At 53.4% G+C, this 27421-nt stretch overlaps 1 protein-coding gene and 1 long non-coding RNA gene across 5 annotated transcripts in view; one reads left to right on the top strand and one right to left on the bottom strand.

Moving 5' to 3' along the window:
- LOC149912930 (uncharacterized) overlaps positions 1 to 27421 on the bottom strand; it is a 104693-nt gene that overhangs the window by 40654 nt on the left and 36618 nt on the right. The window contains exon 3 of the long non-coding RNA XR_016462284.1: positions 10643 to 12882. This is a non-coding gene — a long non-coding RNA (uncharacterized LOC149912930). The remainder of the gene's footprint in view (positions 1 to 10642; positions 12883 to 27421) is intronic.
- LOC149912932 (adenylate cyclase type 10-like) lies at positions 2682 to 26280 on the top strand. Of its 4 annotated transcripts, XM_090132522.1 has the most exons (23): positions 12881 to 13812; positions 14063 to 14167; positions 14260 to 14298; positions 14774 to 14917; positions 15506 to 15711; positions 15966 to 16059; positions 16217 to 16305; positions 16813 to 17004; positions 17210 to 17331; positions 17933 to 18009; positions 18267 to 18453; positions 19394 to 19446; positions 19653 to 19806; positions 20417 to 20609; positions 20840 to 20926; positions 21263 to 21546; positions 21952 to 22085; positions 22747 to 22869; positions 23484 to 23738; positions 23984 to 24519; positions 24741 to 24848; positions 25015 to 25193; positions 25618 to 26280. In XM_090132522.1, exons 1-23 carry the CDS (start codon positions 13662 to 13664, stop codon positions 25802 to 25804), a joined length of 3699 nt encoding a protein of 1232 aa, XP_089988648.1. In that variant the 5' UTR covers positions 12881 to 13661; the 3' UTR covers positions 25805 to 26280. The 4 variants fall into 4 exon arrangements, with proteins under 4 accessions (XP_089988649.1, XP_089988648.1, XP_089988647.1 ...); XM_090132521.1 differs by having other exon boundaries at positions 24741 to 25193; XM_090132523.1 differs by lacking the exon at positions 12881 to 13812 and adding an exon at positions 2682 to 2815 and having other exon boundaries at positions 14063 to 14917; positions 24741 to 25193.

Raw genomic sequence — 27421 nt, 5'->3', positions numbered from 1 at the left:
ATCTAATTTTCATGTGCTTTCTAGAAAAAATATGTCTTTCTAAACACAGGTTTTGTCACTCAGGAAAAGCCAAGCTATGAGTGGGTTTGCCTTTCAGAATAGAAAAGCATCCTCTGGAATTCATTTAAATACATCTCTGGGATTTTGCCAGTGAGATAGCATTTGAGCTCGCACTACAGAGAAGCAAGAGTGATGAAGAGTAGCCACGCTTATACCTGGGGTCTGTCTTTGATCAGTGGAATTGCCCTCTATGTTAGGAAGTGGATAGATTGTGAAGAGCTGTGTCCGAGTAACAGCCATGACCAGGTTGAGAGCTTATGGGTGAAAATCAGGGATCAATCCAGTAAGGGGCATCTGCATCTAGTGGTTGGGGTCTGCTACAGGCCACCTGATCAGGGGGAGCCTGTTGACGAGGCCTTCTTGCTTCAGCTGCAGGAGGTGTCATGCTCGTGGGCTCCTGTCCTGATTGGGGATTTCAACTACCTGGATATCTTCTGGCATAGCGGCATGGAGGGTGGCAGACAATGCAGGAGATTCCTGGAGTCTGTCGAGGACGACTTCCTTGTCCAGGTACTAGACAGACCGAGCCGAGGTGAAGCCTTACTGGACCTGGTGCTCGCCAGAGTAGAGGAGAGCATTAGAGAGGTTAAGACTGCAGGCAGCCTGAACTGTAATGACCATGCTGTGGTGGAGTTTGTGATCTGGAGGAATGCAGGCCTGGCAAAAAGTAGAATCAGGGCCCTGAGCTTCAGGAGGGCAAACTTCTGGCTGATCAAGGAACTGCTGGGCGGGATCTCCTGGGAAAGCATCCTTGAGGGCATGGGCACAGAACAGAGCTGGCCGCTCTGTCAGGACACCTTTCTGAGAGCACAAGAGCTCTCAATCCCCGAACAGAAGAAACGGAGCAGAGGAGGTGGCTGACCGACATGGCTGAGCAAGTACCTGCAGCTTAAGCTGAGGGAAAAGAGGGAAACGTACAGAAAGTGGAAGCAGGGTTGTGTAGCCTGGAAAGAATATAGGGACGTTGTCCGCATGTGTAGAAATGAGATTAGGAAAGCCAAGGCACAGGTAGAGCTGAACTCGGCTCTATGGGATGTGAAAACTAAGAAGAAGGGGTACATAACGCAGGAAGAGACAGGTCAAGGAGAACTGGCTTCCTCAGACATGGAAAAAGCTAAGCTGCTCAAAGAGCTGCTCAAAGTGAAAAAGACGACCTTCATCAGAAAGACCACCAAACAACCCCTAAAATACCACGCATGCATAAAAGAAGTGAGACTCGGCGTGGGGGAGGAATGTCAGTCATCCTTATCGTAATAACCCAGCCTTTTCATGGATACACCCCGTAGGAATAAAAGGGCTTCAGGGTCTCATTAGATAACACTATATGAATATATATATACATTCAACTGGAGTGCCTAGAGGTGTCCCTGATGAACTTAAGGTGAGAAATCAAATTGCTGCAGAGTTCGAGTCACTGTTCTGGTGGGTAACAGCTAACTTCTTTGACTGTAGTAGCAGGAGTCCTGCTACTACAGAGGGATACTGTACTGATGGTACAGGGGGAGGGGGGAATTGTGGGAATGGAGTGTAATTTCTGCATTAGATATTAAAAAGGGCAGTTGGTTTGAAGAAGTAGAACACAGTGTGTTTGTATTCTGTAACTTATCCTTAGAAATAGTTGGTCTAAAAAGTAGAAATACTGTATGAAATACCGTATGCGTTGGCAACATGTTTTAGAAACATAGTTGCTGAATTATGTGATTAATTCTTTCTTGCAAAACTGCAACAGTTGTGAAAGGTTCCAAACAACGTGGGTATAGCGTTAGAGATATGAAAACATACTGTAGGGTTGTTCTGTTAGGACAAGAAGCCCCCAGCAAAAGAAAAACAGATTTAACAAACGTCAAAGAAGCCAGGGCCCCTACGCAAGGCCGGACTGTCTCACTCTGTGAGAAGGTTGGGATGCGACAGGCAGGCACAAGATCCTCCCTGTCCTCCTTCTGAGCTCCTCTCTATGCAAGGCAGGACAAGCAGATATCCAGAAACAATGACCGAGTGTGGAGTGAGGGCCGGAAGTTAGCTAATTAATTAGAGATTTACGCTTAGCCAGCGGAGATTTATGTTTGTGCAGTGTTTGCACGTGTAGTGAAGCGTCGGGAAGATTGGGAACCTGCAGTACGCAGCCAGTGAGGAACCGGGGGAGGAGACAGGCGTCGGGCAACGGGGCACAGAAGATGTAACGCTGTTTTCTGGGTGCTCTGCTGCTTGCAGGAGGCCCGCCATTGCAGCTGCGAATAAAATCCGCTTGATCAGAGGTACCGTCCTGATAAACTACGCGGTATTTCCAACGCTTGGGGCCGCGCAGGGCTCCTCTCCCTGTCCCGGTCCCGTTCTCCCGCACACCTCCGGCGGAGCTGCCCTCAGCACTCGCTCCCGTTGTGCCGCGGCTTCCCTCTGGGTGCTGCCCGGACAGCACCGGCTGCCGCCGCGGTCTCCTGAGGGGCGGCCCGGGCTCCGGGCTCCGGGCTCCGGGCTCCGGGCTCCGGGCTCCGGGAGCGGCGATCCGTGAGGAGAGCCGCGGCTCCAACGGCCGGCTCCCGGCGGCCGCTCCCGCGCGCTGCGGCTCAGCCAATCGGAGCCCGCGACGGGGAGGAAGCGGCGCTCGTTGCCGGCCGTCGGTGTCAGTGAGCGTCTGTGCGCGGCAGGCGGCGGACGCAGCGCGGCGAGGGGCGGATGGTGTGTTTAGCAGTGTGTCAGTGACGGTCGGGGACCTCCGCCGGGGCAGATGTTTACAAGCACAGCGTGCAGGCTCTTGGTCAGTGCTGGTGACAGTGCCTGGCTGATGGTGTTAACTGTTGAAAGACGGTGTTTGCTCTGTCAGCCAGCGTTGCTGTGCTCTGTGTGGCTCTTGCAGTCTCCAGGAAATAATCAGGAGGCAGCGCTTTCAGCACAGCCTTCGTAGACGAGGCTGAAGGCAGCTCGTCTTTGCTCAGTGCAGCCTGTCCTCGTAGAGGAGGAGCTGCAGCCCTCTGATCGCCTTCGTGGCCCTCCTCTGGGCCTGCTCAGACAGCTGCATGTCCCTCCTGTGCTGAGGCCCCGGAGCTGGATGCGGTACTCTGGATGGGGCCCCACGAGAGCAGAGCAGAGGGGCAGCCTTACGGGCTCGGCGGCCTTTAAGGTCCCCTCCAGCCCAAGCCGTTCTGTGGTTCTCTAATGCTGTGATAAAGCGTGGGTGTGAACAAGAGGGGAAGGGCGAGGGTGGCTCCCTCCTCAGAGGAACGGAGGGCCCCATATGCAGACCTGACCCAGTCCGTTGGGAAGTGTGCTGCCTTCCTGGGGCTCAGGTCAGGGACATAACCGGGAAACTCCCTAAGCTGGTTAGGTCATCAGACTACTTCCCATTGCTCGTAGTTCAGGTGGGCAGTGATGAAATCGCTCAGACAAATCTATGAACTATGAAAAAAGATTTCAGGGGTTTAGGGCGTTTAGTTCAAGGAGCGGGAGCTGAAGTGATCTTCTGCTCTACACCTTCAGGGGGGGCAGTAAGGGACACCGAGCGGGACTGGAAAATACGAGCAATGAATAATTGGCTCGGAGGCTGGTGTCGAGCCAGAAACTTTGGATTCTTTGATGATGGGGCCGTTTACTCGGCCCCTGGCCTGTTGTCTGTCCGTGGAACCCGCCTATCTCTAGGGGGGCAACGAATACTAGCGCAAGAGCTAGCGGGGCTTATAGAAAGAGCTTTCAACTAGCTATGAAGGGGGAACGGGACCCGCAAGAGATGAGCCTAAGGGAACGATGAGTAAGCTGGGGGGGAGGCAGACGACTGGACTGAAGGGTATCTATACCAATGCACGCAGCATGAGCAACAAGAAGGATGAGTTGGAAGTGATTGTGAGTCAGGCGAATTGTGACCTTGTTGCTATTACTGAAACATGGTGGGACCACTCCCATGACTGGAGTGCTGTGATAGATGGTTACAAGCTCTTCAGAAGGGATAGATGAGGAAAGAAGGGTGGTGGTGTGGCCCTTTATATCAAAGACTGTTTTGATGTTGAAGAGCTTGGGCTTCGTAAGGACAGAGTTGAGTGTCTATGGGTAAGGATCAGGGGGAAGGCCTGTAGTGGCGACATCTTGGTGGGGGTCTGCTATAGACCGCCTAACCAGGATGAAGAGTTGGATGAAGCTTTCTATGAGCAGCTCGCGGAAGTCACGCGATCGCCAGCACTTGTTCTCACGGGAGACTTCAACTTCCCTGACATATGTTGGAAGTATAATACAGCACAGAGGAAGCAGTCCAGGAGGTTTTTAGAGTGCGTGGAGGATAGCTTCCTTATGCAACTGGTAGGAGAGCCTACCGGGGGTGGGGCCCTGCTAGACCTGATCTTCGCTAACAGAGAAGGACTGGTGGAAGAAGTGAAGGCTGGGGACCGTCTTGGGCAGCGCGACCATAGAACTGTAGAATTCTCTATTCTTGGAGGCGTCAAGAGAGTGACCAGCAAAACTACTTTCTTGAACTTCCAGAGGGCAGACTTTGATCTGTTCAGGGCGCTTGTAGCACGGGAGTCACTTCTTAAGGGCAAAGAGGTCCAGGAAGCCTGGACGCTTCTCAAGACGGAGATCTTAAAGGCGCAAGAACAGGTTGTCCCTGAGTGCCATAAGGCGAGCCGCAGCGGTAGACGACCGGTGTGGATGAGCCGGGAACTACTGTTGAGACTCAGGGAGAAAAAGAGAGTCTGTGTCCTCTGGAAGAAGGGACAGGCTAGTTGGGAAGATTACAAGGAAGTAGCTAAGGTATGCAGGGAGGAAGTTAGGAAGGCAAAAGCCCAACTTGAACTCAGATTGGCCACTGCAGTAAAAGACAACAAAAAATCCTTTTATAAATATATCAATGGCAAAAGAAGAACCAAGGATAATTCTCATCCTTTACGTGATGCAGCAGGGAATGTGGCCACTGAGGACAAGGAGAAGGCTGAGGTCCTCAATGCCTTCTTTACATCTGCCTTTAATAGCCAGACCAGTTATCCTCTGGGCATTTTACGCCCTGATCTGGAAGTCTGGGATGCTACTCAGAAAGCACCCCCAGCGATTCAGGTGGAGACAGTCAGAGACCTCCTCCTCCATCTGGACTGTCACAAGTCCATGGGACCGGATGGCCTACACCCCAGGGTGCTGAGGGAGCTGGCGGGGGTGATTGCTGAGCCACTCTCGACCATCTGTCAGCGCTCCTGGTTAACTGGAGAGGTCCCAGAGGATTGGAGGCTTGCTGATGTGACTCCCATCTTCAAGAAGGGCCGTAAGGAGGATCCGGGGATCTATAGGCCTGTCAGCCTGACCTCGGTACCGGGGAAAGTAATGGAGCAGATCATCTTGGGAGAGATTGCACGGCATGTGCGTGGTGTCCAGGGGATCAGGCCCAGCCAGCACGGGTTCATGAAAGGCAGGTCGTGCTTGACCAACCTCATCTCCTTCTACGACTGGGTGACCAGACTGGTAGATGAGGGAAAGGCTACCTAGACTTCAGCAAAGCCTTTGACACGGTCTCTCACAGGCTTCTTCTGGGGAAACTGGCTGCCCGTGGCCTGGACAGGTACACCCTCCTTTGGGTAAGAAACTGGCTGGAGAGCCGTGCTCAACGGGTGGTGGTTAATGGAGTGAAGTCCAGCTGGCGACCTGTTTCAAGTGGTGTCCCCCAGGGGTCGGTACTGGGGCCTATCTTGTTTAATATCTTTATTGATGACCTAGACGAGGGGATTGAGTGTACCCTCAGTAAGTTTGCAGATGACACCAAGCTGGGAGGTGGTGTGGATCTGCCTGAGGGTAGGGAGGCCCTTCAAAGGGACTTAGATAAGCTGGGTCGCTGGGCTGAACTGAATGGAATGAGGTTCAACAAGGCCAAGTGCCGGGTCCTGCATTTTGGCCGCAACAACCCCATGCAGGCTTGGGGATGAGTGGCTGGATGATTGGGAAGAGGAAAGGGTCCTGGGGGTGTTGGTTGATGCTCGGCTGAACATGCACCGACAGTGTGCCCAGGTGGCCAAAAGGGCCTGCGCCATCCTGGCCTGCATTAGAAATAGTGTGGCCAGCAGGAGCAGGGAGGTGATCATCTCCCTGTACTCAGCACTGGTGAGGCCGCACCTTGAATATTGTGTTCAGTTTTGGGCCCCTCACTACAGGAAAGACATTGAGGCCCTGGAGCGTGTCCAGAGAAGGGCAACTAAATTGGTGAGGGGTCTGGAGCACAAGTCTTTTGAGGAGTGGCTGAGGGAGCTGGGATTGTTTAGTTTGGAGAAGAGGAGGCTCAGGGGAGACCTCATTGCACTCTACAACTTCCTGAAGGGAGGTTGTGGTGTAGAGGGGTTTGGCATCTTCTCCCAGGCAACGAACAGGACCCGAGGAAATGGCTGCAAGTTGTACCAGGAGAGGTTTAGGTTGGACTTAAGATAGAACTTCTTCTCTCAGAGAGTGGTCAGGCACTGGAATAGCCTGCCAAGGGAGGTGGTGGAGTCGCCATCTCTGGCAGTGTTCAAGAGGCGAGGAGCTGCGAGATATGGTTTAGTAGCTTGTGGTAGCAGTGGCAGTGTGAAGATGGTTGGACTAGATGATCTTATAGGTCGTTTCCAACCTTGTGATTCTACGAAAAAAAAAAAAAAAAAAAACCCGAAAACGCAGCAGCGTTTCAGGACCTGAACCCTCAAGTCTTCCTTTCTTCAGCGGGGCAATTCTTTCACATGAGAGTAATGCCATTCAGCTGACAAAACAAGGACGATACCTGCATGCAAAATGCTCATGCTAACTACTTCTTCAGGTTTTTCTTTGAACATAAAACCTTGCTTTATAGCTGTTTTCACAGTTACTGCTTCAGAAAATGGACCAAATGCTTCAGAAAATGTGAAAAGTGGGAATTCTACACCTGTTTAGATTTGTTGCTCTCTTCTGCTGATGTTCTCTTGCCTTATAGTCCAAGTGAGATACAAAAGTAGGAGTGCTGAGTGGTACAATGAAGGACAAGTGACCAACAAACCCTACAACTACTTGAACACCTTGTTTTGCAGTGCAAAATGTGATAGCGGCATACAAGCCTGCTATTTGTCCATAATGCTGAGAATGTGCTGCATTAAAAGGTTTATATTCACTTTGGTGCTACAGCTCTGGCCATGTTCAAATGGACTTGCACATCCAACCTTACAAAATTTGACTGCTCCCAATGAGAACTCTGACATTCATGGATTCACCCATAATGCAGAGCACCTTCATCTAGCTGTATTCCGATGGACTTGTACTACCGTCCTTAAGGGGACTGACTGCACCCTGACCTGTGTTAAAATTTCGAGCAGACGATGGCTACGAAGGGTGTATAATAAGGATTAATGGCATTAAATCCAGCTGGATCAGCCAATTGGATAAGGAAATATGCAGGTTGGAGGCCAAATTTGCTCCAATCTCTTCCATGCTTTCAACTCCAATGGTGGTACAAGCTGACTTGAAGAGTCTTACTCATAGTAGATATCTCTGAGACATGTCTACAATCTCCTGTAAACACAACATTTGGTGCATTCCAAGACACATGTCAGTGTCAGAGTCACAGAATCACAGAATCACAGAATCACAGAACTGTAGCACTTGGAAAGGACCTCTAGAGATCATTTAGTCCAAGCCTCCTGTAAAACAGGCTCCCTACAGCAGGCTGCACAGGTAGGCAACTGGGTGGGTCTTGAATATATCCAGAGAAGGAGAACCCACAGCCTCCCTGGGCAATCTGTTCCAGTGCTCCATCACCTTCACTATGAAGTATTACAGAATTTAGGGGCTGGAAGGGACATCTGGAGAACATCTAGTCCAAACCTCCTGCCAAAGCAGGCTCCTAGGTGAGGTTGCACAGGTAGGCATCCAGGTGGATCTTGAACATCTCCATAGGAGACTCCACAACCTCTCTGGGCAGCCTGTCCCAGTGCTCTACAACCCTTACTGTGAAGAAGTTTTTACGCATATTTGTGCAGAACTTTCTATACTTCAGTTTGTAAGCATTCCCCCTTGTCCTATCACCACACATCACTGAAAAGAGTCTGGCCTCATTCCTTTGACTCCCACACTTAAGATATTTATAAGTATTAATAAGATCCCCTCTCAGTCTTCTTTTCTCAAGGCTGAACAGACTTCAGTCACTTAGCCTTTCCTCAATAAAGAGGTGCTCCAGACCCTCTATCATCTTTGTGGCCCTCCGCTGGATACTCTCCAGGAGACCCCTGTCCAGGGAGTCCAGAACAGGACACAGAATTCCAGGGAGGCCTGATCGGACCAGAGTAGAGGGGAAGGATCACCTCCTTTGACCTGCTGGCCACACTCATTTTAATGTACCCCAGTATCCCATTGGCCTTCTTGGCCACCACTGCACACTACAGGCTCACTGCCAGCCTGTTGTCCACCAGGACACTCAGATCCCTCTCCACAGAGCTCCTTTCCAGCAAGTCATCCTCCAATCTGTACTGATACATGTGGTTATTCTTTCCCAGGAGCAAAGCTGGATCTCTCCAGCCTGCCCAGGACCTGCTGAATAGCAGCACAGACTTCAGGTGTGTCAGCGACTCCTCCCAGCTTTGTATCATCAGCATACTTATTGAGGGTGGACACTATCCCCTCATCAAGGTTGTTGATGAAGATACTGAACAAAACCAGACCCAGCATCAATACTTGGGGAACACTCTGGTCACAGGTCTCTAACCAGACTCTGTGCTGCTGATCACCACCCTCTGAGCTCAGCCAGTCAGCCAGCTTTCAATCCACCTCACCATCCACTCATCTATCCCACACTTTCTCAGTTTCATTATCAGGATGTCTCATGGGAGACTGTATTGAAAGCCCTGCTGAAGTCAAGGTAGATGAAATCCACTGCTCTCCTCCCATCTTCCCACCCAGACAGTGATGCCATCATAGAAGGGTACAAGGTTGATCGATCATGGTGATCCGTGCTGACTACACCTGATAATCTTCTTCTTGTCCAGTTGCGTAGAGACAGTATCCAGAAGAAGCTGTTCCATCACCTTTACAGGAAGAGAGGTGAGACTCACTGGCCTGTAGTCTCCCAGATCCTCCTCCTTGCCCATTTTGAAGACTGCAGTGACGTGACTATCCTCCAGTCTTCAGGCACCTCTCCTGTTCTCCAAGAGCTCTCAAAGATGATAGACAGTGGTTCAGCAATAACGTCTGCCAGCTCCCTCAGCACATATGGATGCATCCAATCAGGGCCCGTGGATTTGTGCACTCTGATCCCACCCAGACATTTCTGGACAATCCCCTCCTCACCCAGAGGGAAACTCTCCATTTCCTAAACTCCTGCCAGGAGCACAGGCCCTTTTCCACATTTCATAGACCTTCTTCTTCCCTTAGATCTTATTCATGAGCTCCTTGCTTATCCACACAGATCTCCTACCTCCTTTCCCAGATTTTCTACTGCATTCATCCTGAGGTTGGAAGAAGTGCTGTTTAAATGTTGCCCAGCTCTCACAGGCTCCCTTACCTTCTAGCACTGTAGCCCATGAGATACCTCCAAGTAGATCCCAAAAAAGATCTAAGCTGTCTATCGAAAAGTCCAGGGTAACAATCCTGCTTTTTGCCTTACTTCTTCCACTCAAGATCTTGAACTCAAGCATCACAAGATCACTGCATCCCGAGCTACCCCTAGCCTTCACATCCCTAACAAGTCCATTCCTGTTGTTAAGAACAAGGTCCAGAAGTATCCCCTGCCTTGTTGGCTTCTCTACCACCTGTGTCAGAAAATTATCTTCAACACACTGTAGAAACAACCTAGACTGCATGTACCTGGCCATGTTGCTTCCCCAACAGATGCCTGGATGATTAAAGTTTCCCATGAGAATCAGTGCCCAGGGTTCAGAGGTTACTTCCAGCTGCTCGTAGAGGCCTCATCAACTTCATTTTCCTGATCTGGTGAGCTGTAGTACACCCCCCCACAACAGTATCACCCATACCAGCCTGCCACTTAATTCTCACCCACAAGCTCTCCACATGTTCTTCACCCTTCCCCAGGTGGAGCTAGATACACTCTAGTTGCTCTCTCACATAAAGAGCAACTCCTCCACCTTGCTTCCCCAGCCTGTGTCTCCAAACATGGCCTTCCATGACAGCATTCTAGTCATGCAAGCTGTCCCACCATGTCTCCATGACTGCAATGAAATCATGGCCCTGTGACTGTACACAGAACTCCAGCTCTTCCAGTTTATTTCCTATGCTGCACGTATTGGTATACAGGCACTTTAGGGAAGCAGAAGGTGCAAGATGCAAGATTTTGGATGGGATATTGGCAAACCTTCCCTGAGGAGCCCTCCCACGATCCTATGGGAGAACACAGAGATTTTTCCCTGCTATCTCTAACAGTGACAACATCCCCTAGCCCTTCTCTGTCACATCCTACTCCCCTCCGCCCATCAAAACTAGTCTAAAGCCCTGGTAATCAATCCAGACAGCATGCTTGTTCGCATGTGCCCCACTTGCTCAGTCAGAGGGGCAGGACTGCATAAGCCTGCATAATCCTCATAAGCCCACACACCCAGTATCTCAAAGGCCTGCCTAAGATCAAAATTCCCAAAGCCTTGATACAGACATTATCCCTCAGCTGGTCATTTACCTGTCATGTTTTCCTCCTTCTTTCTGGGTCCCAGCTACACGCTGGGAGGACAGAGGAGAATACTGCCTGCATCCCTGATCACTTCAACATCTTTCCAAGGGATGCAAAGTCCCTTTTAGCATTCCTCAATTCCCCCATCACAGCATCCTAGGACCCATCCTGAATGACGACGAAAGGATAGTAGTTTTCCAGTTTAATGAGCTGTGGTCAAGCCTCTCTAATGTCTATAACACAAGCCCCTGGAAGACAACACACCTCTGTGGAGAGGTAATCTGGGTGGCAAATAAGAGCTTATTGTTGAGGTTTTGTGATTTTTTGTTGTCAGTATTCCACATCAGAACATCATGTGGACCAATGGGAGTTAAAGAGTTAATATTCTGGTCCCCTTTACTGCCTTTTATGGGCACTTTGAGTATCCTAATAGGACGGGAGGGGAGGGGAGGGGAGGGGGCGGCATCCCCAGAGGACCTGGCAGGAGGAGAAAGTGGGGTGGAGCTCCGGACAGGACTCAGCATCTCCCTCTCCCTCTGCCTCTGGATCGGCCATGTCGGCTCACCGCGGAGAAAAGCACGTGCTTCTCACACTATCGTGGTTTGACTCGTACTTTGGCTACTCTTGTCTCTCCTCTCTCATTTTGTTTGATTTGGTTAATTTAGTAAATTACTTCCTCCTCAGATCGTTGCCATCGTGTTTTCTCTTTGTTAAAACTATCTGCCAGCTCTATGCCCTTCCCCCTCTACCGGAGCGCACATGGCCCGGAGCCGGCCGGGTCCCGTGGCAAACCGTACCTTTTCCTTTTCCTTTTTTTTTTTTTTTCTTTTTTTGCCTTTTTCCCAGGGCCTGTGTCCCTCTGTCACGGACTTGTGTCCAGAGATAACCCTGTGACCTTTATAAAAAAGTGGAGCAGAACTTTGCTTATAAACGTGATACTAGAGGAGGAGAAAACATAAACAAAACAAAACAAATAGGAAGAGAATTGTCATAAGAATCCAAGCTATCAGAAAACTTACCATCATGGCAGAAGGGATAGGAGGGGTTCTTATTTTTTGGAGACTGCCCATATAGGTAGCTGCAGAGCGCAGAGTCATGAGATAAAGTAAAAGTACCCCCTGAGAAAGGCCAAGGAAATGCATCCTTGTTGTCTCCGTGCGTGTGGGGAACAGTAAGTAAGAGGCTAAATTAGACTGCCTAAAACATTTCTGTGAAAAATGGTACAAGAAAGACAAGAAGCAGTGGTACATAGTGCTACACAGGCTGCCCCATTCTGCACACAAGTAGAGTACTGCATGCTGGCAGATCCAAAAAAATAGAAAGCAGTAGACCCTCCCTCCTCTGAGAAATCATAGCAAAGCGCAGCAGCGTTTCAGGACCTGAACCCTCAAGTCTTCCTTTCTTCAGCAGGGCAATTCTTTCACACGAGAGTAATGCCATTCAGCTGACAAAACAAGGACGATACCTGCATGCAAAATGCTCATGCTAACTACTTCTTCAGGTTTTTCTTTGAACATAAAACCTTGCTTTATAGCTGTTTTCACAGTTACTGCTTCAGAAAATGGACCAAATGCTTCAGAAAATGTGAAAAGTGGGAGTTCTCCACCTGTTTAGATTTGTTGCTCTCTTCTGCTGATGTTCTCTTGCCTTATAGTCCAAGTGAGATACAAAAGTAGGAGTGCTGAGTGGTACAATGAAGGACAAGTGACCAACAAACCCTACAACTACTTGAACACCTTGTTTTGCAGTGCAAAATGTGATAGCGGCATACAAGCCTGCTTCCTGAACATATTTTCAGAACATCTCTGTGTTCTTTCTGATTCCAACTGTTGATATTTGTGTGCGTGCTTAGACTTAAGAATACAGTGTTAACACTCTGTGTGCCATGAGAAATTTCTTAAGCGTTTTTAAAGACTCTCGTAGCAGACGGAAAGGAAACACAGGAGGGCACTTTTGTACATCTGTTTATTCAAACTGATGTCTAGGAGAATCCTCTCCAGTACTCTGACCGCCCTGAAGAGTTAAGCAGTAAGAAGGGTTTTTTTTTTTAACACCTTTCTTCATGCCCAACAGAATGAAACCACAGGTCCTTTGTGAAGGCACCAGAGGTAGTGAGAAAGCAAGGGAAAAACAGCAGGCAGAACTGAGGAGAAAATGCATACTGCGTCTTGGGAATGGAAGTTACCTCGTAGTAAACAACTAAGGCTGCCTGAGTTGTGGTTGGAAGCACAAACAGGTGTAGGCAACGTCTAAGAAAAGCAAACGTGGAAAATGTTTTAGAAAATGATTATTTAGAAAATTAAGTGACTTTCTCCCCACTAGGTTAAAATCAACCTGTAAGCAATAGATTTCTGAAAACGCGAGCACATGAAGTATGAAATCAAAACCTTTTTTAAAACCTTTATTCTGGAAGTTTCCTTAGGCACAGGGTTGATGCTGGAGGTCCAGCAGCAGTCATTCTGTAAGGGGAGCTCTCCTTATCTTTCGAGTTGAGCAGCGACTACAAAAATGATGTTGTTCAGCCTCGGATGAGGAGTACAGCTGCAGAATGCCTACTTCATCCGATGCATAAGGTTAAAAGAACTACATAGGAAAGCGTGCAAGGATAATGGCAATCAGCTATCGCCTCGAGCTCCAGAGTTTTCCTTTTCCTGCCTGTAATTGTGCAGTGTCTGCATCACTACACAACCAGAGAAATTCTTGAATCCTCAAGCGATTCGAGTGAGGGAGGCCTGGGAGGCCGTGGCTCGGCGTCAAGGGGGAAGCCTGGGTCACGGCGGAGGCTGCTCCGCGGGCTACGGAGCACAGTGCTGGCAGCCCACTGCGCTGCCGGAGGGCAGCTCTTTGTGAGGTTGGCGATGACATCACTGCCCGGCGATTGTGGTGTCACCGCAGCAGAGGGCCAGCCGACCGTCCGCGGCCCTGGGCTCACTTTGCCGCCTGAGCGGTGGGCGTCGCGTCCTCCTCCCTTGCAGCGGGACAGGGTCGTCTTGTTCTGAGGTACCCCGGGTACCACAGGGCGCTGACAATGGCTTCTGCTTGGGAGAGGAAGTGCTACTACTCAGATCTGGGGAAGAAGGCGGTGTTCCTTCCCAATCTCCTTCTCCGTAAGGAGTTCATGGAGGACATTGGTTACCCCAAGATGCTTGAGGGAGTGCTGCTCCTGGCGGATGTCTCAGGTGGGCTGGGCACGGCGGAGCCCCCGCAGACACGAGCCCTTGGGACGCTCCAGGCCCTCGGGAGCCCTGCCCCAAGACAGGCTGGCCATCTTGTCGTCACTGCGCAGGCCTCCTGCCGTGCTGCCCAAAGAGCGGGCGGCTTCTCCCGGGCCGTCAGCCATGGCTGTGACGAGCGCTGAGCCGGGGCTGGGGAAGGGGGAGCTGCAGGTGCATGCAGACGCGTCCTGATCTGTGGGTGTCCTTCCGGCAGGTTTCACTGCCTTGGCAGAGAAGTGTATCCAGCAGAGTGGACCAGAGAGAGGAGCTGAGGAGCTGGCGCATGTCCTCAACGCCTACATGGGTGACATTCTGGAGGGTAAGAGCCGTGCTGCTGGGCTGTCGGGCATCCCCAAGGCTCCTGGAAGAAGGCGTCCCATTAACTCTGCTTTTCCCTCTATCTGTCTGCAGAGGTGCTGGCTTTTGGAGGAGACATCCTGAAGTTTGCAGGTGTGTCCTTAGGAGGAGGCAGAGTCAGCGTCCTGCTGATGCGCAGCATCTCCCGTGGGAGCCTCCTGGATTCCACCCTGCTATTTGTGGAGAGCAAAGGGGAACTGCTTTGTCTCCAGCTTTGAGCAGGGCTTCTACAGGAGCGCTGAGACATGGGAGAAGCGGTGGGGGGGAGGGAGCCCTGTCTTTGAGTGCTGAGGGGCACTGGCGGGGCGGTGGGGGGTGGCGGCCTCACTGCTGCCCCCCACCACCCACCCTCTTGCTCTGCTGCCCTGGAGGTCGCTGTAGCTGGCCCGGCAGATGGGAGGGGTCCCTGAGGCCAGGCTGCCCCGGAGGTCCTTCAGGATGATGCCCTCCCACGGTCCCATCTTCCTCGGCACACTGGCCAGCTGTTTGCTGCTGTCCCTGCGGCTGGGCGCAACTCGGGGAGAGTCAGCCCTCGGGAGAGCCTTCACCTTCCCTTGCCTTTCCCCAGGGGATGCTGTGCTGGTGCTGTGGAGAGCAGCACAGCCTCACCTGCCTACGGCCATCAACCTGGCACTGCAGTGCTCCAGGAAGATCCAGGAGAAGTACGGCACTCATGACACACACATGGGTCTCAAGCTCCACCTGAAGATAGGTACGGGCACAGATGGGTCAGCCCCGGTACTCTCCAGAGCCGAGGGATAGCCTCCCCTGCCAGCATTTGCAGGGCAAGCAGGAGGTAGCGAGGGCAGGGGATGTCAGGGCTCCTTCCCTGCCTGCCTCGCGTCAGCTGTAGCACAGGCCCGTCGCTCCCAGTGAGGGTCCCAGAGCACAGCCCGCTCCGTCTGTGGGGGCCCCAGCGTCTGACCCCACTGGGAGGTAGATCCCACACCCGGTCCCTAGACGTGCCCCTGTCTCGCCTGCCCCTTGGATAAGGCAACCTGCCTTCACGTAAACAGAGCAGACGCTGCTCAAAGCTGCTGCTCTGCTGGGCTTGCCTGTAGGCTGCTGGCTCAGACGCCCGGCAGTGCCAACGCACTGTCAGTGTTGACTTTGTTTGCCCCTCTTTAGACGCCCGTTTCTGGGACCTGTGTCGGTATGGCCCTGAGAAGGATGCACGAGGCCCTTCCCCTCCCTGGTGCCTGTCTCCAGGCTGGGCGTCCGCTGAGCTTCTGTGCAGCTGGAGGCCACCGAGTTCCAAAGGTTCCCTGTGTTAACGCTGCTGGTCTCTCTCTCCCCCCAGGGATCTCCGCCGGGATTCTCTCCTTCATATCCGTCAGAGGCGGGGATCGTCACTACTTCTTCATCTGCAGCCAGGCCCTGGATGAAGTTATCGAGGCCCAAAACCTTTCGGCTGCCTATGAAATTGTGCTGTCACAGACCTGCTGGGAGCTGTGTGAGCAGCAAAGAATCAGGGTCAAGTCTATTGCTGGCAGTCGGGCCATGAAGGTGGGTGAATGGTGTGGCCTCGAGCCCTTTGGAAGACCCGCACCTGGGTGGGGAGGCGGCTGAGAGGCTGAACGTGACTACTGCCCTAACCATAAGCGTAGGCAGAGAGCTGAAGCTGTTGGCCTTGCACCTCAGCTGAAAGTCCAGGGAGGTGGGCTTGCCCTTCTCTGGGAAGAGAGAGTGGAGGGGCAGGCCGAGTGCCCTGGGGCTTCCAGGGAGGCCAGTGGCATTCCTTTCCTCCTGTGTGTCTTCAGGTTGTGGGAATGAGTCACTTAGCTCACGAAGACTACCAATATGCTGTAGACCAGCTGAACTTATACAGAGGGGACTGGCATTTGGAAGGGATGGGTGAGTTGCTTGTCCTGTGACTGGCTGGAAAGGTGGCTCCTGCCTGCTTCAGACAGGAGCGGGAGCAAGTGCAGGAGAACCTTTCCTTTGCTGTGTGCAGCTTCCCAAGCCCCTGCATCCTACCGTGCCAGTGACGGCCTGCGTTTCCTTTCCCTAGGCCTCCGAAGACCGGTTCTTATGAGCTCTGGTAATCCTGAAGTGGAAGCGAGGCTGGAGAAGCACATATCAACAGCTGTTCTCCAGAAGGTACGGCCACTACTGCTGGCGGCTGCGTGTAGGGAGGGCAGGAGATGGTGTGGAGCTCTCGGGAGAACAGGCAGCCAAAAGAAAGTGCAGTCTGAGGCGGGAGCCTGAGGAAAAGAGATGCCAGGGCTGCTGGGGCCAGACGTGCCCGGAAGCTGTCCGTTTGTGCTGCTCCTCTGAGAGACAGGGGTGGTGGGAGGCGGCCTTGCCTGTCTTCTGCATGGCTGTTGTTTTGGAGGTTGCACAGGCATGGGGGAGGGAGCAAGGGGGACAAGATCCCGCTCAGGTGCCTAAGGATGGCAAAGAGCCTCCCCTTGTGCCCGCACGTGTCACAGGACAGAGTGTTGCCAGAGTAGCTTTGTGCCAGGACTCGGTACCTGGGAGGACTTTGCCATCCTCCAGTAGTACCTGGCGTTGCCAGCACGCCTGCTGTCCCTTGGTGTCTGTTGTGGGCCCAGAGAAGCCCCCGGGAGAGCAGGCTGGCAAAGCTGTTGTGCTCTTCTCTTGCAGCTTTATCAGGACGTGCCACTGGAGCTGTGCTCTGAGCTACGGCCGGTCACCAGCCTTTTTGTCCAGCTGCAGTTTGCTGACAAGATCAGCACAGTGGAGCTCAGCAGCAGCCTCAGTGATAGCAGCAGTATGATTTCAGAAATCATCAACCCTCACAAGGGTGAAATCAACAAAACTCTTCTGTTTGACAAAGTGAGTGCATGATAGCCATCCTATCCCCGGGATGCCTCTGTCTGTTTGGCAGCAGGGGAATGAGAAGCAGCTCTGCCTGCTGCTGGGATCTGTGGCTGTGGGCTGACCTGAAGCTCCACTGGTCTCCCTGGTGCCTGTGGCAGAATGCATCAGCTGCTGGCCACCAGTATTGTAAAGCAAGGCGTACTGCACCTCTTCTTTGCAGGGCTGCACCTTCCTCTGCGTGTTTGGATTTCCTGGAGAAAAGTTGGCCTGTGAGAGCACCCACGCCTTGGAATGTGCTATGCAGATCCTCCACAAGGCCTCCACGGAGCTGAGAAAACTCCAGTGAGTGCATGTGATGGGGTGTGTGTGCTGCCTGGGATGGCACGAGGGGACTGATGAGCAAGAGACATGCCCCCTGGCTTGTCCTGCTTTGCCCCTGGCTGGAAGGAGGCAGCATCTCAGAGGTGGCAGGTTAGACCACGGCAGCCAGGCACAGCCCCCAGGTGCTGCCTGCCAGTCACTGTGCTGGAGCGAGCCCTCACCAGGGCACAGAGCTCCTCAGTGCCAGAGGCAGGCTCTTCTGGGCAATGGGGCCAGGAACAAGGCCTGAGCCCAGTCCCTCCAGTGACCTCCAGTCACTGCCACTGTGGGTGGTGTGCAGGCAGCACTTGCTTGCCTCCTTGCTAAGGAGAAGAGTCTGTGACCTGACGCAGGTTGCAGCCATCAGGCCTCGGGGGAAGGGTCCAAATGGTTTTGCATGTGCCCTACCTACATCCCTTGCCACCGGGGCGTTTTGCACCCCAAGCTCTCTAAGTCCTCACGACCCATGCTGGATTGTGTGATCCCGGTGCCGGGGAGGGGAGAGGTGGGAAGGGATGGAACAGGGCGAGTGGGACTGCAGCAGGGCTGCTGCTGAATGCACGTCACTCTTTCTGTGTGCCAGGCGAGCTTCTGTCGGGGTCAGCAGCGGGACGGCGTTCTGCGGCCTCACTGGCCATCCCGAGAGGTTTGAACACACAGGTAAGGCTCCTTTGTCTTAGGAACGTGAGGCTGGCATGGGTCTGCTTCAGCACATTGGTCTGGACAAGGCGGATGGGCTGAGGCAAGGACACACTGCAGCCCGTTGGGGCCTTGAGGCAGGAGGATGGGCTCAGAGACGTGCGGTTCCCTTTGGGTTCGCTTACCCGGCAGTTGGGTTGGCTTGTGCCTGGGAGGGGAGGTTGCCCTTGGCCTTGAAGGTTTCCCAACTGCGCTGACGTATGCTTTCTCTGTGGCAGTCCTTGGCTTTAAGGTGAATTTAGCCGCCCGCATGATGATGGCCTACCCAGGGATGGTGTCCTGTGACGCAGAGACGTATGCAGCCTCTCGCCTGCCCAGCTACTGCTTCAAAGAGTTGCCAAAGAGAGACATGAAAGGTGTTACCGATCCCGTCACCATCTATCAATACCTGGGGATCACTGAGCAGTAAGTGTTCTCTGAGCTGTGCAAGTGAGGGGAGAGGGGCTTCAAGGGTACAACCTTGGCCAACAGAGAGGAGTTCTGCAGCGAGACCAGGCTGGTCTCCCACAGACCTCCCTTGCCTGTGGCTGAGAAGATCGGAGACTCTAGTGTGGGTCTGCTTTCTGCCTCTCTGCCCTTGTGCCTCTTGCTGCTAAGAGAGTGGAAGTGATGGCACTGGGATGGGGAAGGCTAGCCTGTTTTTGGAGGCACAGGCTAGCCTTGTGGGCTTTGTCCGAGCAGCTTTCCTCTGGGCTTGCACTGTTGTGCTTTGTTCCACCACGTGTAAGACTAAGCCAGCGGTCATTCTGCTGCATGGGGTGGGGTTTTTTCCCCATCTGCTTCCCAGCAGGAAGCTTTGGGTCAGTCGTGTTCCACTGGGAAAGGTGGGCTGCTGGCATGCTCTGCCTCCTCCTGCCTTCCTGCTCAGTCCTCTGCTGTTCCTCTGGGCCCAGCTTTGACCTCCTCATTGGAGGGCCTTTTGAACACGAATGCTACTGTCTCTTGGAAACCACTACAAGACTTGAGCCAAAGGTGCCAGCAGCTTGGGCATCCCAAGCCACTAAGAGACACAGGTCCTCCTTTCCAAGAGGCTTGTTTTGCTTGTCCAGGCTAGCAAAGCAGTCAGCCAGCCAGCCAGCATCGTAGCCTGGCTTCTTTCCTCATCTTGGATTTCTTTGGTTGTTGCCTCCGGCAAGGGACTTTTGTTAGCTTCGGCTGTCCTGCCGTGGCTGCTGGGTTTCTTTATGCTTGAGACTTGTCCTAGTGTGTCACCTGGAGCGTTGGCCAGGGGAACATGCTCTGGGTAACATGCTGCTCGAGAGGGGGGTCTCCACCCCTCCACAGCAGGCTCTGCGTGCAGCGGTTTCTGACTAAGTAAGTGACTTTTGTTTTCTCCCCCTTCTAGCCAATATGACATGGGCCTTGCCAAGGAGAGGTCACGCTACGGTCCCTTGCTGGGTAGGTGAAGAACTCATGTGAAGCCCAATTGCTTCCCTTTGCCCAGTGCCAGGGGCTGTGCTGTGTGCTGCCCTGACACGCAGCTGAGCCCCACGCAGCCGCTTCCTCGCTCCCTCCCTGTCTGCTGCGGGGTAGGGGAGAGAACTGGAGGGGCTCCCCGCTTTTCAGCACGCTGCAGCAGCTGATTCTCTTGTGGGTCTGCACAGGTCGGGAGGAGGAGATCGAAATCTTTGACTGCTGCTTGGAGGCCTATGATGTTTTGGAAGAACCACACACCGTGGCATTCGTGGGCATTCCAGGCTCTGGAAAGAGCCACTTACTTGCCAAGCTGGCCGTTTTAGACCGGGCTGCTAAGCACAGGTAAGCACTTTGGAGCTGTCGCTTTGGCACCCCTCCCCTGCCCATCCGCTGGTGTTTGTGGAACACTGCAGTTCGGGTGCCAGCCCTTGCGCTGCAGCCTCCCAAAAAAGCCTACTGCAAACCTTCCCAAGCAGCACCCGCTTTCTCGGAGAGTCCAAGCTGGCTTTGAGAGCCAGTGCTTTTCTCCTTTGTCCCTGGGCCAAGCACAAAGAGACGGAAAGAGCTTCAGCTGTGGAGCTGAGAGGAAGCAAGGTGGCCCGTCTCAGAAGCACTGCTTGCCCTCTGTTTTCCAGAAGGAGCACTGGGGCAGAAGAGCCCTGCTGCAGGCCGGGCGGCAGACGTAGACCTGCCGCCTGCTGAGGCCTTCCTTCTTCACCCAATGAGGGCCTCTGCAGGGCATGCAGTGTGTGACCTGGGCTGGGACTTTCTTGTACGATGAGGGGAAAGCTTGGTCCTCTCCAGGAAGCACTTGGAGATGTGTGGCTGAAGAGTCCCACTTTCCTCTGCAGAAAGAACAAGGCGGCTCAACCACTGAGCACTGCTGTCTGGGCAAGCTTGCGCTACCAGGAGGCAATTCTGGATCTCAGTGTCTTCTGCTTTTGCACCGCAGGGTCATCACTGTGGAACTGACAGAGGACAACGTGAAGCAGCCCTTCTCTGGCATCTGTCTGCTCGTGGCCAGGGCGCTGGGTCTCCAGGACGCTAAAACTTCCAGTGAGAGGCAGCGCGCTCTGCAGACCATATTCCGAGACACAATAGAAGAGAGCAGCTATTGCCTGCTAAACAGTGTTTTCTCAGTTAAGGTGAGAGTGAGAGGCCGTCTTGCTTGGATGCTCTGCTGGGAGTGGCTCAGCTCAGTGCTGTCTGATTCCTGCCCCCCCCCCGTGTTTTGTTCAGCACCCTGCAAATGCCATTGAAGGGGGGCTGGTGCTGGCCACATGCAAAAGCAGAGGCATTTTGCTCTGCAGTCTTGCTCTGGGAGATAGGTGTGCCCAGACCTGCAGCAATGTTCCTCTCTGTCTTTCCTGGACAGTTTCCCATCACGGACAAAGTTTCCAAGATGTGTTCCACTGAACGGGCCAGTGCGTTCCACCTGACTTGTACGCAAATGCTACAGAAGGTGAGCAGGTCTCCTTCCTCCGGCCTCACAGGAGGCAAACAATCGTGCCGGGTGCAGGCTCCACTGCAGGCTGGAGGCTGCCTGAGGGGACGATTCGCCTGGGTCACAGCCCTCCAGAAACTCTGCCCGGCAAATTTCTCTCCTTCTGCTGCGAAACTGATGTTAGAGACGACTTTACAGTCTCGCACAACAAAGTTGGTAAACTCCTGGAGAGGGAGGTGGCTGAGGAGAGGCTTCTGAATATCCCCTTGTCGTGAGAGCGAGAAAGGCTATGTGTCCTCCCTGGAAGACGCTCAAGAATCCACTGGATTCCACTCAGAACCACCTGTTTTTTAGGTGCTTGGAGGGAAATTTGGCATATTTTTCATCGACAACGCCCACTTCCTCGACCCTGTGTCCTGGTCTATCATGTGGCCAATGCTCCAAAGTGTCATGGTCTTCATGGTCATGAGCTTAGCTCCAGTCAAGGACAGAACAGAGAGCATTTTCAAAGCTGCCGCTGACAGAACAACATCCGAGAGAACCACTTGCGTTCGTCTGGAAGGGCTGAAAGCTTCAGCTGTGGTGCAGAAAGCCTGCCAGGACCTTGGAGTGAGCAGCATCTCCAGGGAGCTAGCAAGGTAAGCCCAAGTCTGGGGAGCTCTTCCGTAGGGGTTGCACTTATGCTGACCACAGCTGGGAATCACCCTGTTGAAAAGGAGTTGATGGGTCTTTCCTTAAGCCTGGCCATAGCAGGTGTGAGCTAAGAATGGGCAACTGCCACGAGCAGCAGAGTCTGGATGGTGTCAGCCCTTCGCTGTTGCCGTGGTTTGCTGTTCTGTGCTTTGGGCATTGTCCATCAGCCTTTCCTGATGGACTCCCAGGAACGCTGTACGTCTGGGAGGGGCCAGACACACAAGCCCCTTCCAGAAGCCAGGTTTCTCCATGTTGAAGAGGCTGGTCAGCCTGCGAGGTCTGAGTGACTCACCACCCATCCAAACTGTGCTGCACCTTACTTCCTTGGTGTTGCTTGTGCTCCTGCCCAGGTTCCTGATCCAGAGAAGCTCTGGCATCCCATCTTACTGTGAGGAACTGCTGCGCTACCTGCAATGCAACAACATGCTCTTGTTGCACACCAGGAGGCCAGATGAAGGGCAGGACAACTGGCAGAACTTGATTGGTAAGCACCCTTTGTTGCCAATCCGCTGTTCGCTGTGGCGCATCCTCTCCTGCACAGCCGTGCCCTGTGTCTCCCCAGTAACTCTGGGCAGAGGCTGACCCTGCAGCAGGGCAGAATTTGCCATGGCAGAGGTGTGGGCTGCTGCACACCTTGCTGCTCCCGTGACAACCATCAGCTCAGCTCCTGTGAGAGCAAAGCCAATCTGGGGGAGTGGGAAACTGCTTCAAAACCTCAAGTCCTCACAAGGGCCTTGGGAACTGAAGAGCACGGTGGGAATGCCACTGCAAGAGCAATGCCAAGCAGAGCACCATTGCTTAGGGGCAGCCTGCACGGGCTTTGCCTTCTGGAGCATCAGTGGCAACTTCCCTGACTCTGGAGGTAGTGCTGTTGAAGGCAGCATCACCACCGCATTCTGTCGCGCAACATTCATTCTCCATCTGAGAAGCCCAGAAGTTTTGACTGAAGGGCATTTGGTCTGAAGCTGGTGTGAAGACAGAAGAGAGCTGGGGGGGCAGTGCAAATGCAAGCTTGCAGTGGGAATCAACTGGCATGCCCTGCTTGCTGGCCCTGTTCAGTGCAGGCCAGGCAATGCGCCTGACCATGACAGGTACGACTTGTAGCACCTTATTCATGTTTCCCCTGCTCTTCCCATCTTCTGCAGCCAAGGCATCACCCGCTGTCACAGCTGCCTCGAGCTCGGGTACCGGGAATGACAGCGAAAGGATCTGTACCCTCAGACCAGACGTGAGCCTGGAGAACCCCATGCTGCCAGTGGCCTTGAAAGGTGAGGAGCGGAGCGGCTCCTGTCCGGTTTGTGGCTGTGCCCCAGCTTCCTTTCCTGGGGTGCAGGTAAGGGAGAGGCTGGGCACCTGCGTGCTGCAGGGCTGCCCTCTCAGCCTCGGGGCTCTGCCAGGAAGGTGACTCCAGCCCAAGCAAGAAGAGTCCTGCGCTCTTACGGGCTGTGGTTTTCCCCTGTGGGCAGTAGACCAGCTTTGAGCCGAACAGTGAGCTGCACATCATGGGTGGGGGAACTCTGAGTCCAGCTCTGGGCTGGCGGGAATGTTCTGTGCTCCTGTGTGCACTGCTGGGCATAAACCCAGTGCAGATCGAGTAGGTCGCACGGTGGGACACACATACCTGCTGGGTCGTGCCCTCTGCATCATTGATTGGAAACTGATTGTCTGAGTGTCTCTGCTTTCCCTGACTCCCATGGCCTGTGACTGTGAGAGGAGCAGAGCCATCTTGACGATACTGACCCTGGGCTCTAGTTGCCCAGCAGGTTCCATCCTGCAGAAAGGAGGCCAAAGCCTTTCCCATTTCCTCTGGAGAAACTGTCCGGCTTCTCCAACCTCAGCTCAGGGACAGGCAAGACAGAGACGTGTTGCTTCTTCTTGACAGACATTATGCTGGCTGAGCTGGATCGGATCAGTCTGAAGAAGCAGATGATTCTGAAGTTTGCAGCCATCATAGGGCCGGTGTTTACCACCCAGCAGCTGGCTCACATTGTTCCCAGTAGTAAAATGCATGAGATTAATTCACTGCTGGACATGCTGGTGGAGGACAACATCCTGAAGCGACTGGAGAACATCGAGAAGCCAGAAGACAAGCGAGGTGCTACCAAGAGGCTGCCCACCTCTGGGCAGTCAGGAAGCGGTAAGTGATGGCTGCAGCATGGGCCCAGGAGCACTGTGACTCCACAGGGCCTTGCTCACCTAGCTTCATGCAGAGGGAAGTTCTCACTGGCTGTTGCAAGAGCCTCTGCCACTGTGCTTGCGGGCAGAGCACAGGCCGGGCTCAGGCAGCAGCAGCACATGCCAAAGTGTTGCCTTTGTCCCAGCTGGGGCAGCCTTGAGGTCTGGCCCCAGCTTTGTCTGAGGCCAGCACTCCTTGTCTTGCAGGGGTGGAGAGGTCCTCTGTGAGCAGGGAGACCATGCAGCAGCAGTCTGACATCCTGGCCTTCTGCAACCCACTGCTGTGGGAGGCAACGTATGAGCTGTGGCCCACGAGGCAGAAGATAAACATTCACCGTGAGTGTGCCGCCTTCCTGGAGAGGCACGCACACAAATGCCAGAGGTGCCACGGAGGGGACTTTGTGGCCTTCCACCGCTTCGGCATCTCCAGCCCCCAGGAGCAGGGGAGCTGCCAGGGCTCTGCTGAGAAGGACAACTGGAGCAGCTGGGAGGCCTTGGTAGTTGCTGGAGAACACCTGCGGAGGGCTAGGACCGTCCCTGCAGAGGGGATTCTGGCAGAGGGCAAGCAGACAACACTGCAGGCCAAGGACAGTGGCCAGTGGTCCTGCCAGTGTGAAGCCATCGCCGAAGCGGTGCTTGTGCCCCTGGCTCGCCACTACGCGGCAGTGAGCAGTGATTCCCAAGCCTTCTACTACCTGCTGGAATCTGCAGCTGCCTACCTGCACGTCTCCAACAGCTCCATGGTGAGTTACCCTGCTTGCCAGCACGAGCTGCATTAGCATGGAGGAGGGCTGAGGGCTCCCTCTCCCTTGCTCTGAGCCCACAGGATTGTGTTAGGGCAGGCATGACCGAGAGGAACACGGGCCCTGCTACAGCAGATGCTGCAGGAGGCAACAGGGAAGGATGGGGCTGGCCAGGGGCTCTGCACCAATGCTCACCTGCTGTTTGTGTTGCTTGTTTGAAGGCCATCATGAAGCTGAACGAAGCAGAGGTCCTGAGGAGCTCCCTAGAGAAAAAAGGGTATGCCATCGACCGCTTTGAGGAGGCCACCTTCTTCAGCCTCAAAGGAGAGGTAAAGAAGCAGGAAAAAGCGGAAGGGTGTCCGGAGGCATGCAGCCAGATGCTTTCCCTGCTGGCAGGGAATATTCCTGCCACAGCCTGTCCCCTGTCCATTTCTGCAGAGTCTGCAGGACTTGGGCAAGTCCTCTACATCTGCATGCCTCCCTCTTCCTGTGCAGGTCTGCAGCAACATGGGATGTGTGAAGCTGGCCAGGAAAATGAGCAGGCAGGCGCTAAGCCTGCTGGAAAAGCAGTTCCCACAGACCCGTGCCGGGGCCTTTGTCAAGTCTCTGTGGGAAAGGTTGCAGCGGGCTCCTCAGGCCACAGGCAGAGCGTCCTCCCTTCCACAGGAGGCTTGGTAAGCAGCAGAAGGGACAACACGGGAGAGGAAGAGCCATTTTGTACCTGATCCCACGCATCCAGGCCCAGGCCTGCCCAGCTTTCAGCCCATTGCCAAGCCTTAACAGGACTGAGGCGTTCAGGCGTGATGTGTGGGTAGAGCCACGGATGGTGCAGCCTCACGCTGTCTCCTGTGCGCAGCATGGGAGAAGAATGCACACCTTTGGGTAAAAAGCAGCTTGTGCTGAGGGATGCACCTCTAGAGCCACAGTGCCAGCAGCACTTCTTCCTTTGCCCCCTTCATCCCGGCTGCCCTCCTGGCATCAGCTCCCTTCCTCCAGCAGTGTAGCCGTCCAGCCCTGCCACCCTGCTTTCCCTTGCCCTGTCTGACTCAGTGCTCCACAGCCATGCCTCTGGGCCCAACGGTTTCTCTTGTGTGGCAGGAGGAAGAAGCAAGCCAGGCTGCTTCAGCAGAGCAGGTGCCTCTCCTTGCTCGAGGACCTCTACAGCCAGGAGAGCACATCTGCTGGACGGAGGTTCTCCCGCCTGGCAGCACTCATGAAGGCTAACACGAACAGGAAGATGCACTCCTACCTGGCAGCAGACTGGACAACATTGGACAACCCTTGAATTAAGGAAAACAAGTGAAGTTAAAAGCTGTGTGCCTTCATGGGGTGCTGGATCGGCAGCTACAGATCTGACCTTGCCAATCCAGCTTTTGGCTGCCGATAACAGATGCTTTACTACAGACTTGGACAGTTAGTGCACATAGCGGGCCTCCTGTTTCTCCAAGTAACATCTACCAAGTAACAACTACCCGATGTATGCAACGGAGTGCAAGACAGCTGGCTAGGGCAGAACACCACACATTAACAAGGAAGCAACAGATTGGAGGAAGAAGTCGTAGCCAGTAAGACAACCAGCCAAAGCCAGCCAAGTGTCCTCCGACCGGACCGACGTCAAAGAGCACACAGCGAGGAAGACATCAGCCTTCATCAAAAAGACCACCAAACAACCACCGAGAGCTACGACGCATCTGCAAACTCTCACACTGGACAACAACTCTCCTTTACCTACTCTATCTTAATAAAATGTTTGCTTCCTTATGTTCGTTATGTCCATTCTTGAGATCTGGAAAATGTAAAAACATCTAATTTTCATGTGCTTTCTAGAAAAAATATGTCTTTCTAAACACAGGTTTTGTCACTCAGGAAAAGCCAAGCTATGAGTGGGTTTGCCTTTCAGAATAGAAAAGCATCCTCTGGAATTCATTTAAATACATCTCTGGGATTTTGCCAGTGAGATAGCATTTGAGCTCGCACTACAGAGAAGCAAGAGTGATGAAGAGTAGCCACGCTTATACCTGGGGTCTGTCTTTGATCAGTGGAATTGCCCTCTATGTTAGGAAGTGGATAGATTGTGAAGAGCTGTGTCCGAGTAACAGCCATGACCAGGTTGAGAGCTTATGGGTGAAAATCAGGGATCAATCCAGTAAGGGGCATCTGCATCTAGTGGTTGGGGTCTGCTACAGGCCACCTGATCAGGGGGAGCCTGTTGACGAGGCCTTCTTGCTTCAGCTGCAGGAGGTGTCATGCTCGTGGGCTCCTGTCCTGATTGGGGATTTCAACTACCTGGATATCTTCTGGCATAGCGGCATGGAGGGTGGCAGACAATGCAGGAGATTCCTGGAGTCTGTCGAGGACGACTTCCTTGTCCAGGTACTAGACAGACCGAGCCGAGGTGAAGCCTTACTGGACCTGGTGCTCGCCAGAGTAGAGGAGAGCATTAGAGAGGTTAAGACTGCAGGCAGCCTGAACTGTAATGACCATGCTGTGGTGGAGTTTGTGATCTGGAGGAATGCAGGCCTGGCAAAAAGTAGAATCAGGGCCCTGAGCTTCAGGAGGGCAAACTTCTGGCTGATCAAGGAACTGCTGGGCGGGATCTCCTGGGAAAGCATCCTTGAGGGCATGGGCACAGAACAGAGCTGGCCGCTCTGTCAGGACACCTTTCTGAGAGCACAAGAGCTCTCAATCCCCGAACAGAAGAAACGGAGCAGAGGAGGTGGCTGACCGACATGGCTGAGCAAGTACCTGCAGCTTAAGCTGAGGGAAAAGAGGGAAACGTACAGAAAGTGGAAGCAGGGTTGTGTAGCCTGGAAAGAATATAGGGACGTTGTCCGCATGTGTAGAAATGAGATTAGGAAAGCCAAGGCACAGGTAGAGCTGAACTCGGCTCTATGGGATGTGA

The sequence above is a fragment of the Phasianus colchicus genome, chromosome Z (assembly GCF_987193195.1).
Source record: "Phasianus colchicus chromosome Z, bPhaCol1.hap1.1, whole genome shotgun sequence".
NCBI classification, from domain to species: Eukaryota; Metazoa; Chordata; class Aves; order Galliformes; family Phasianidae; genus Phasianus; species Phasianus colchicus.
This window is presented reverse-complemented; position numbering and strand designations above follow the sequence as displayed.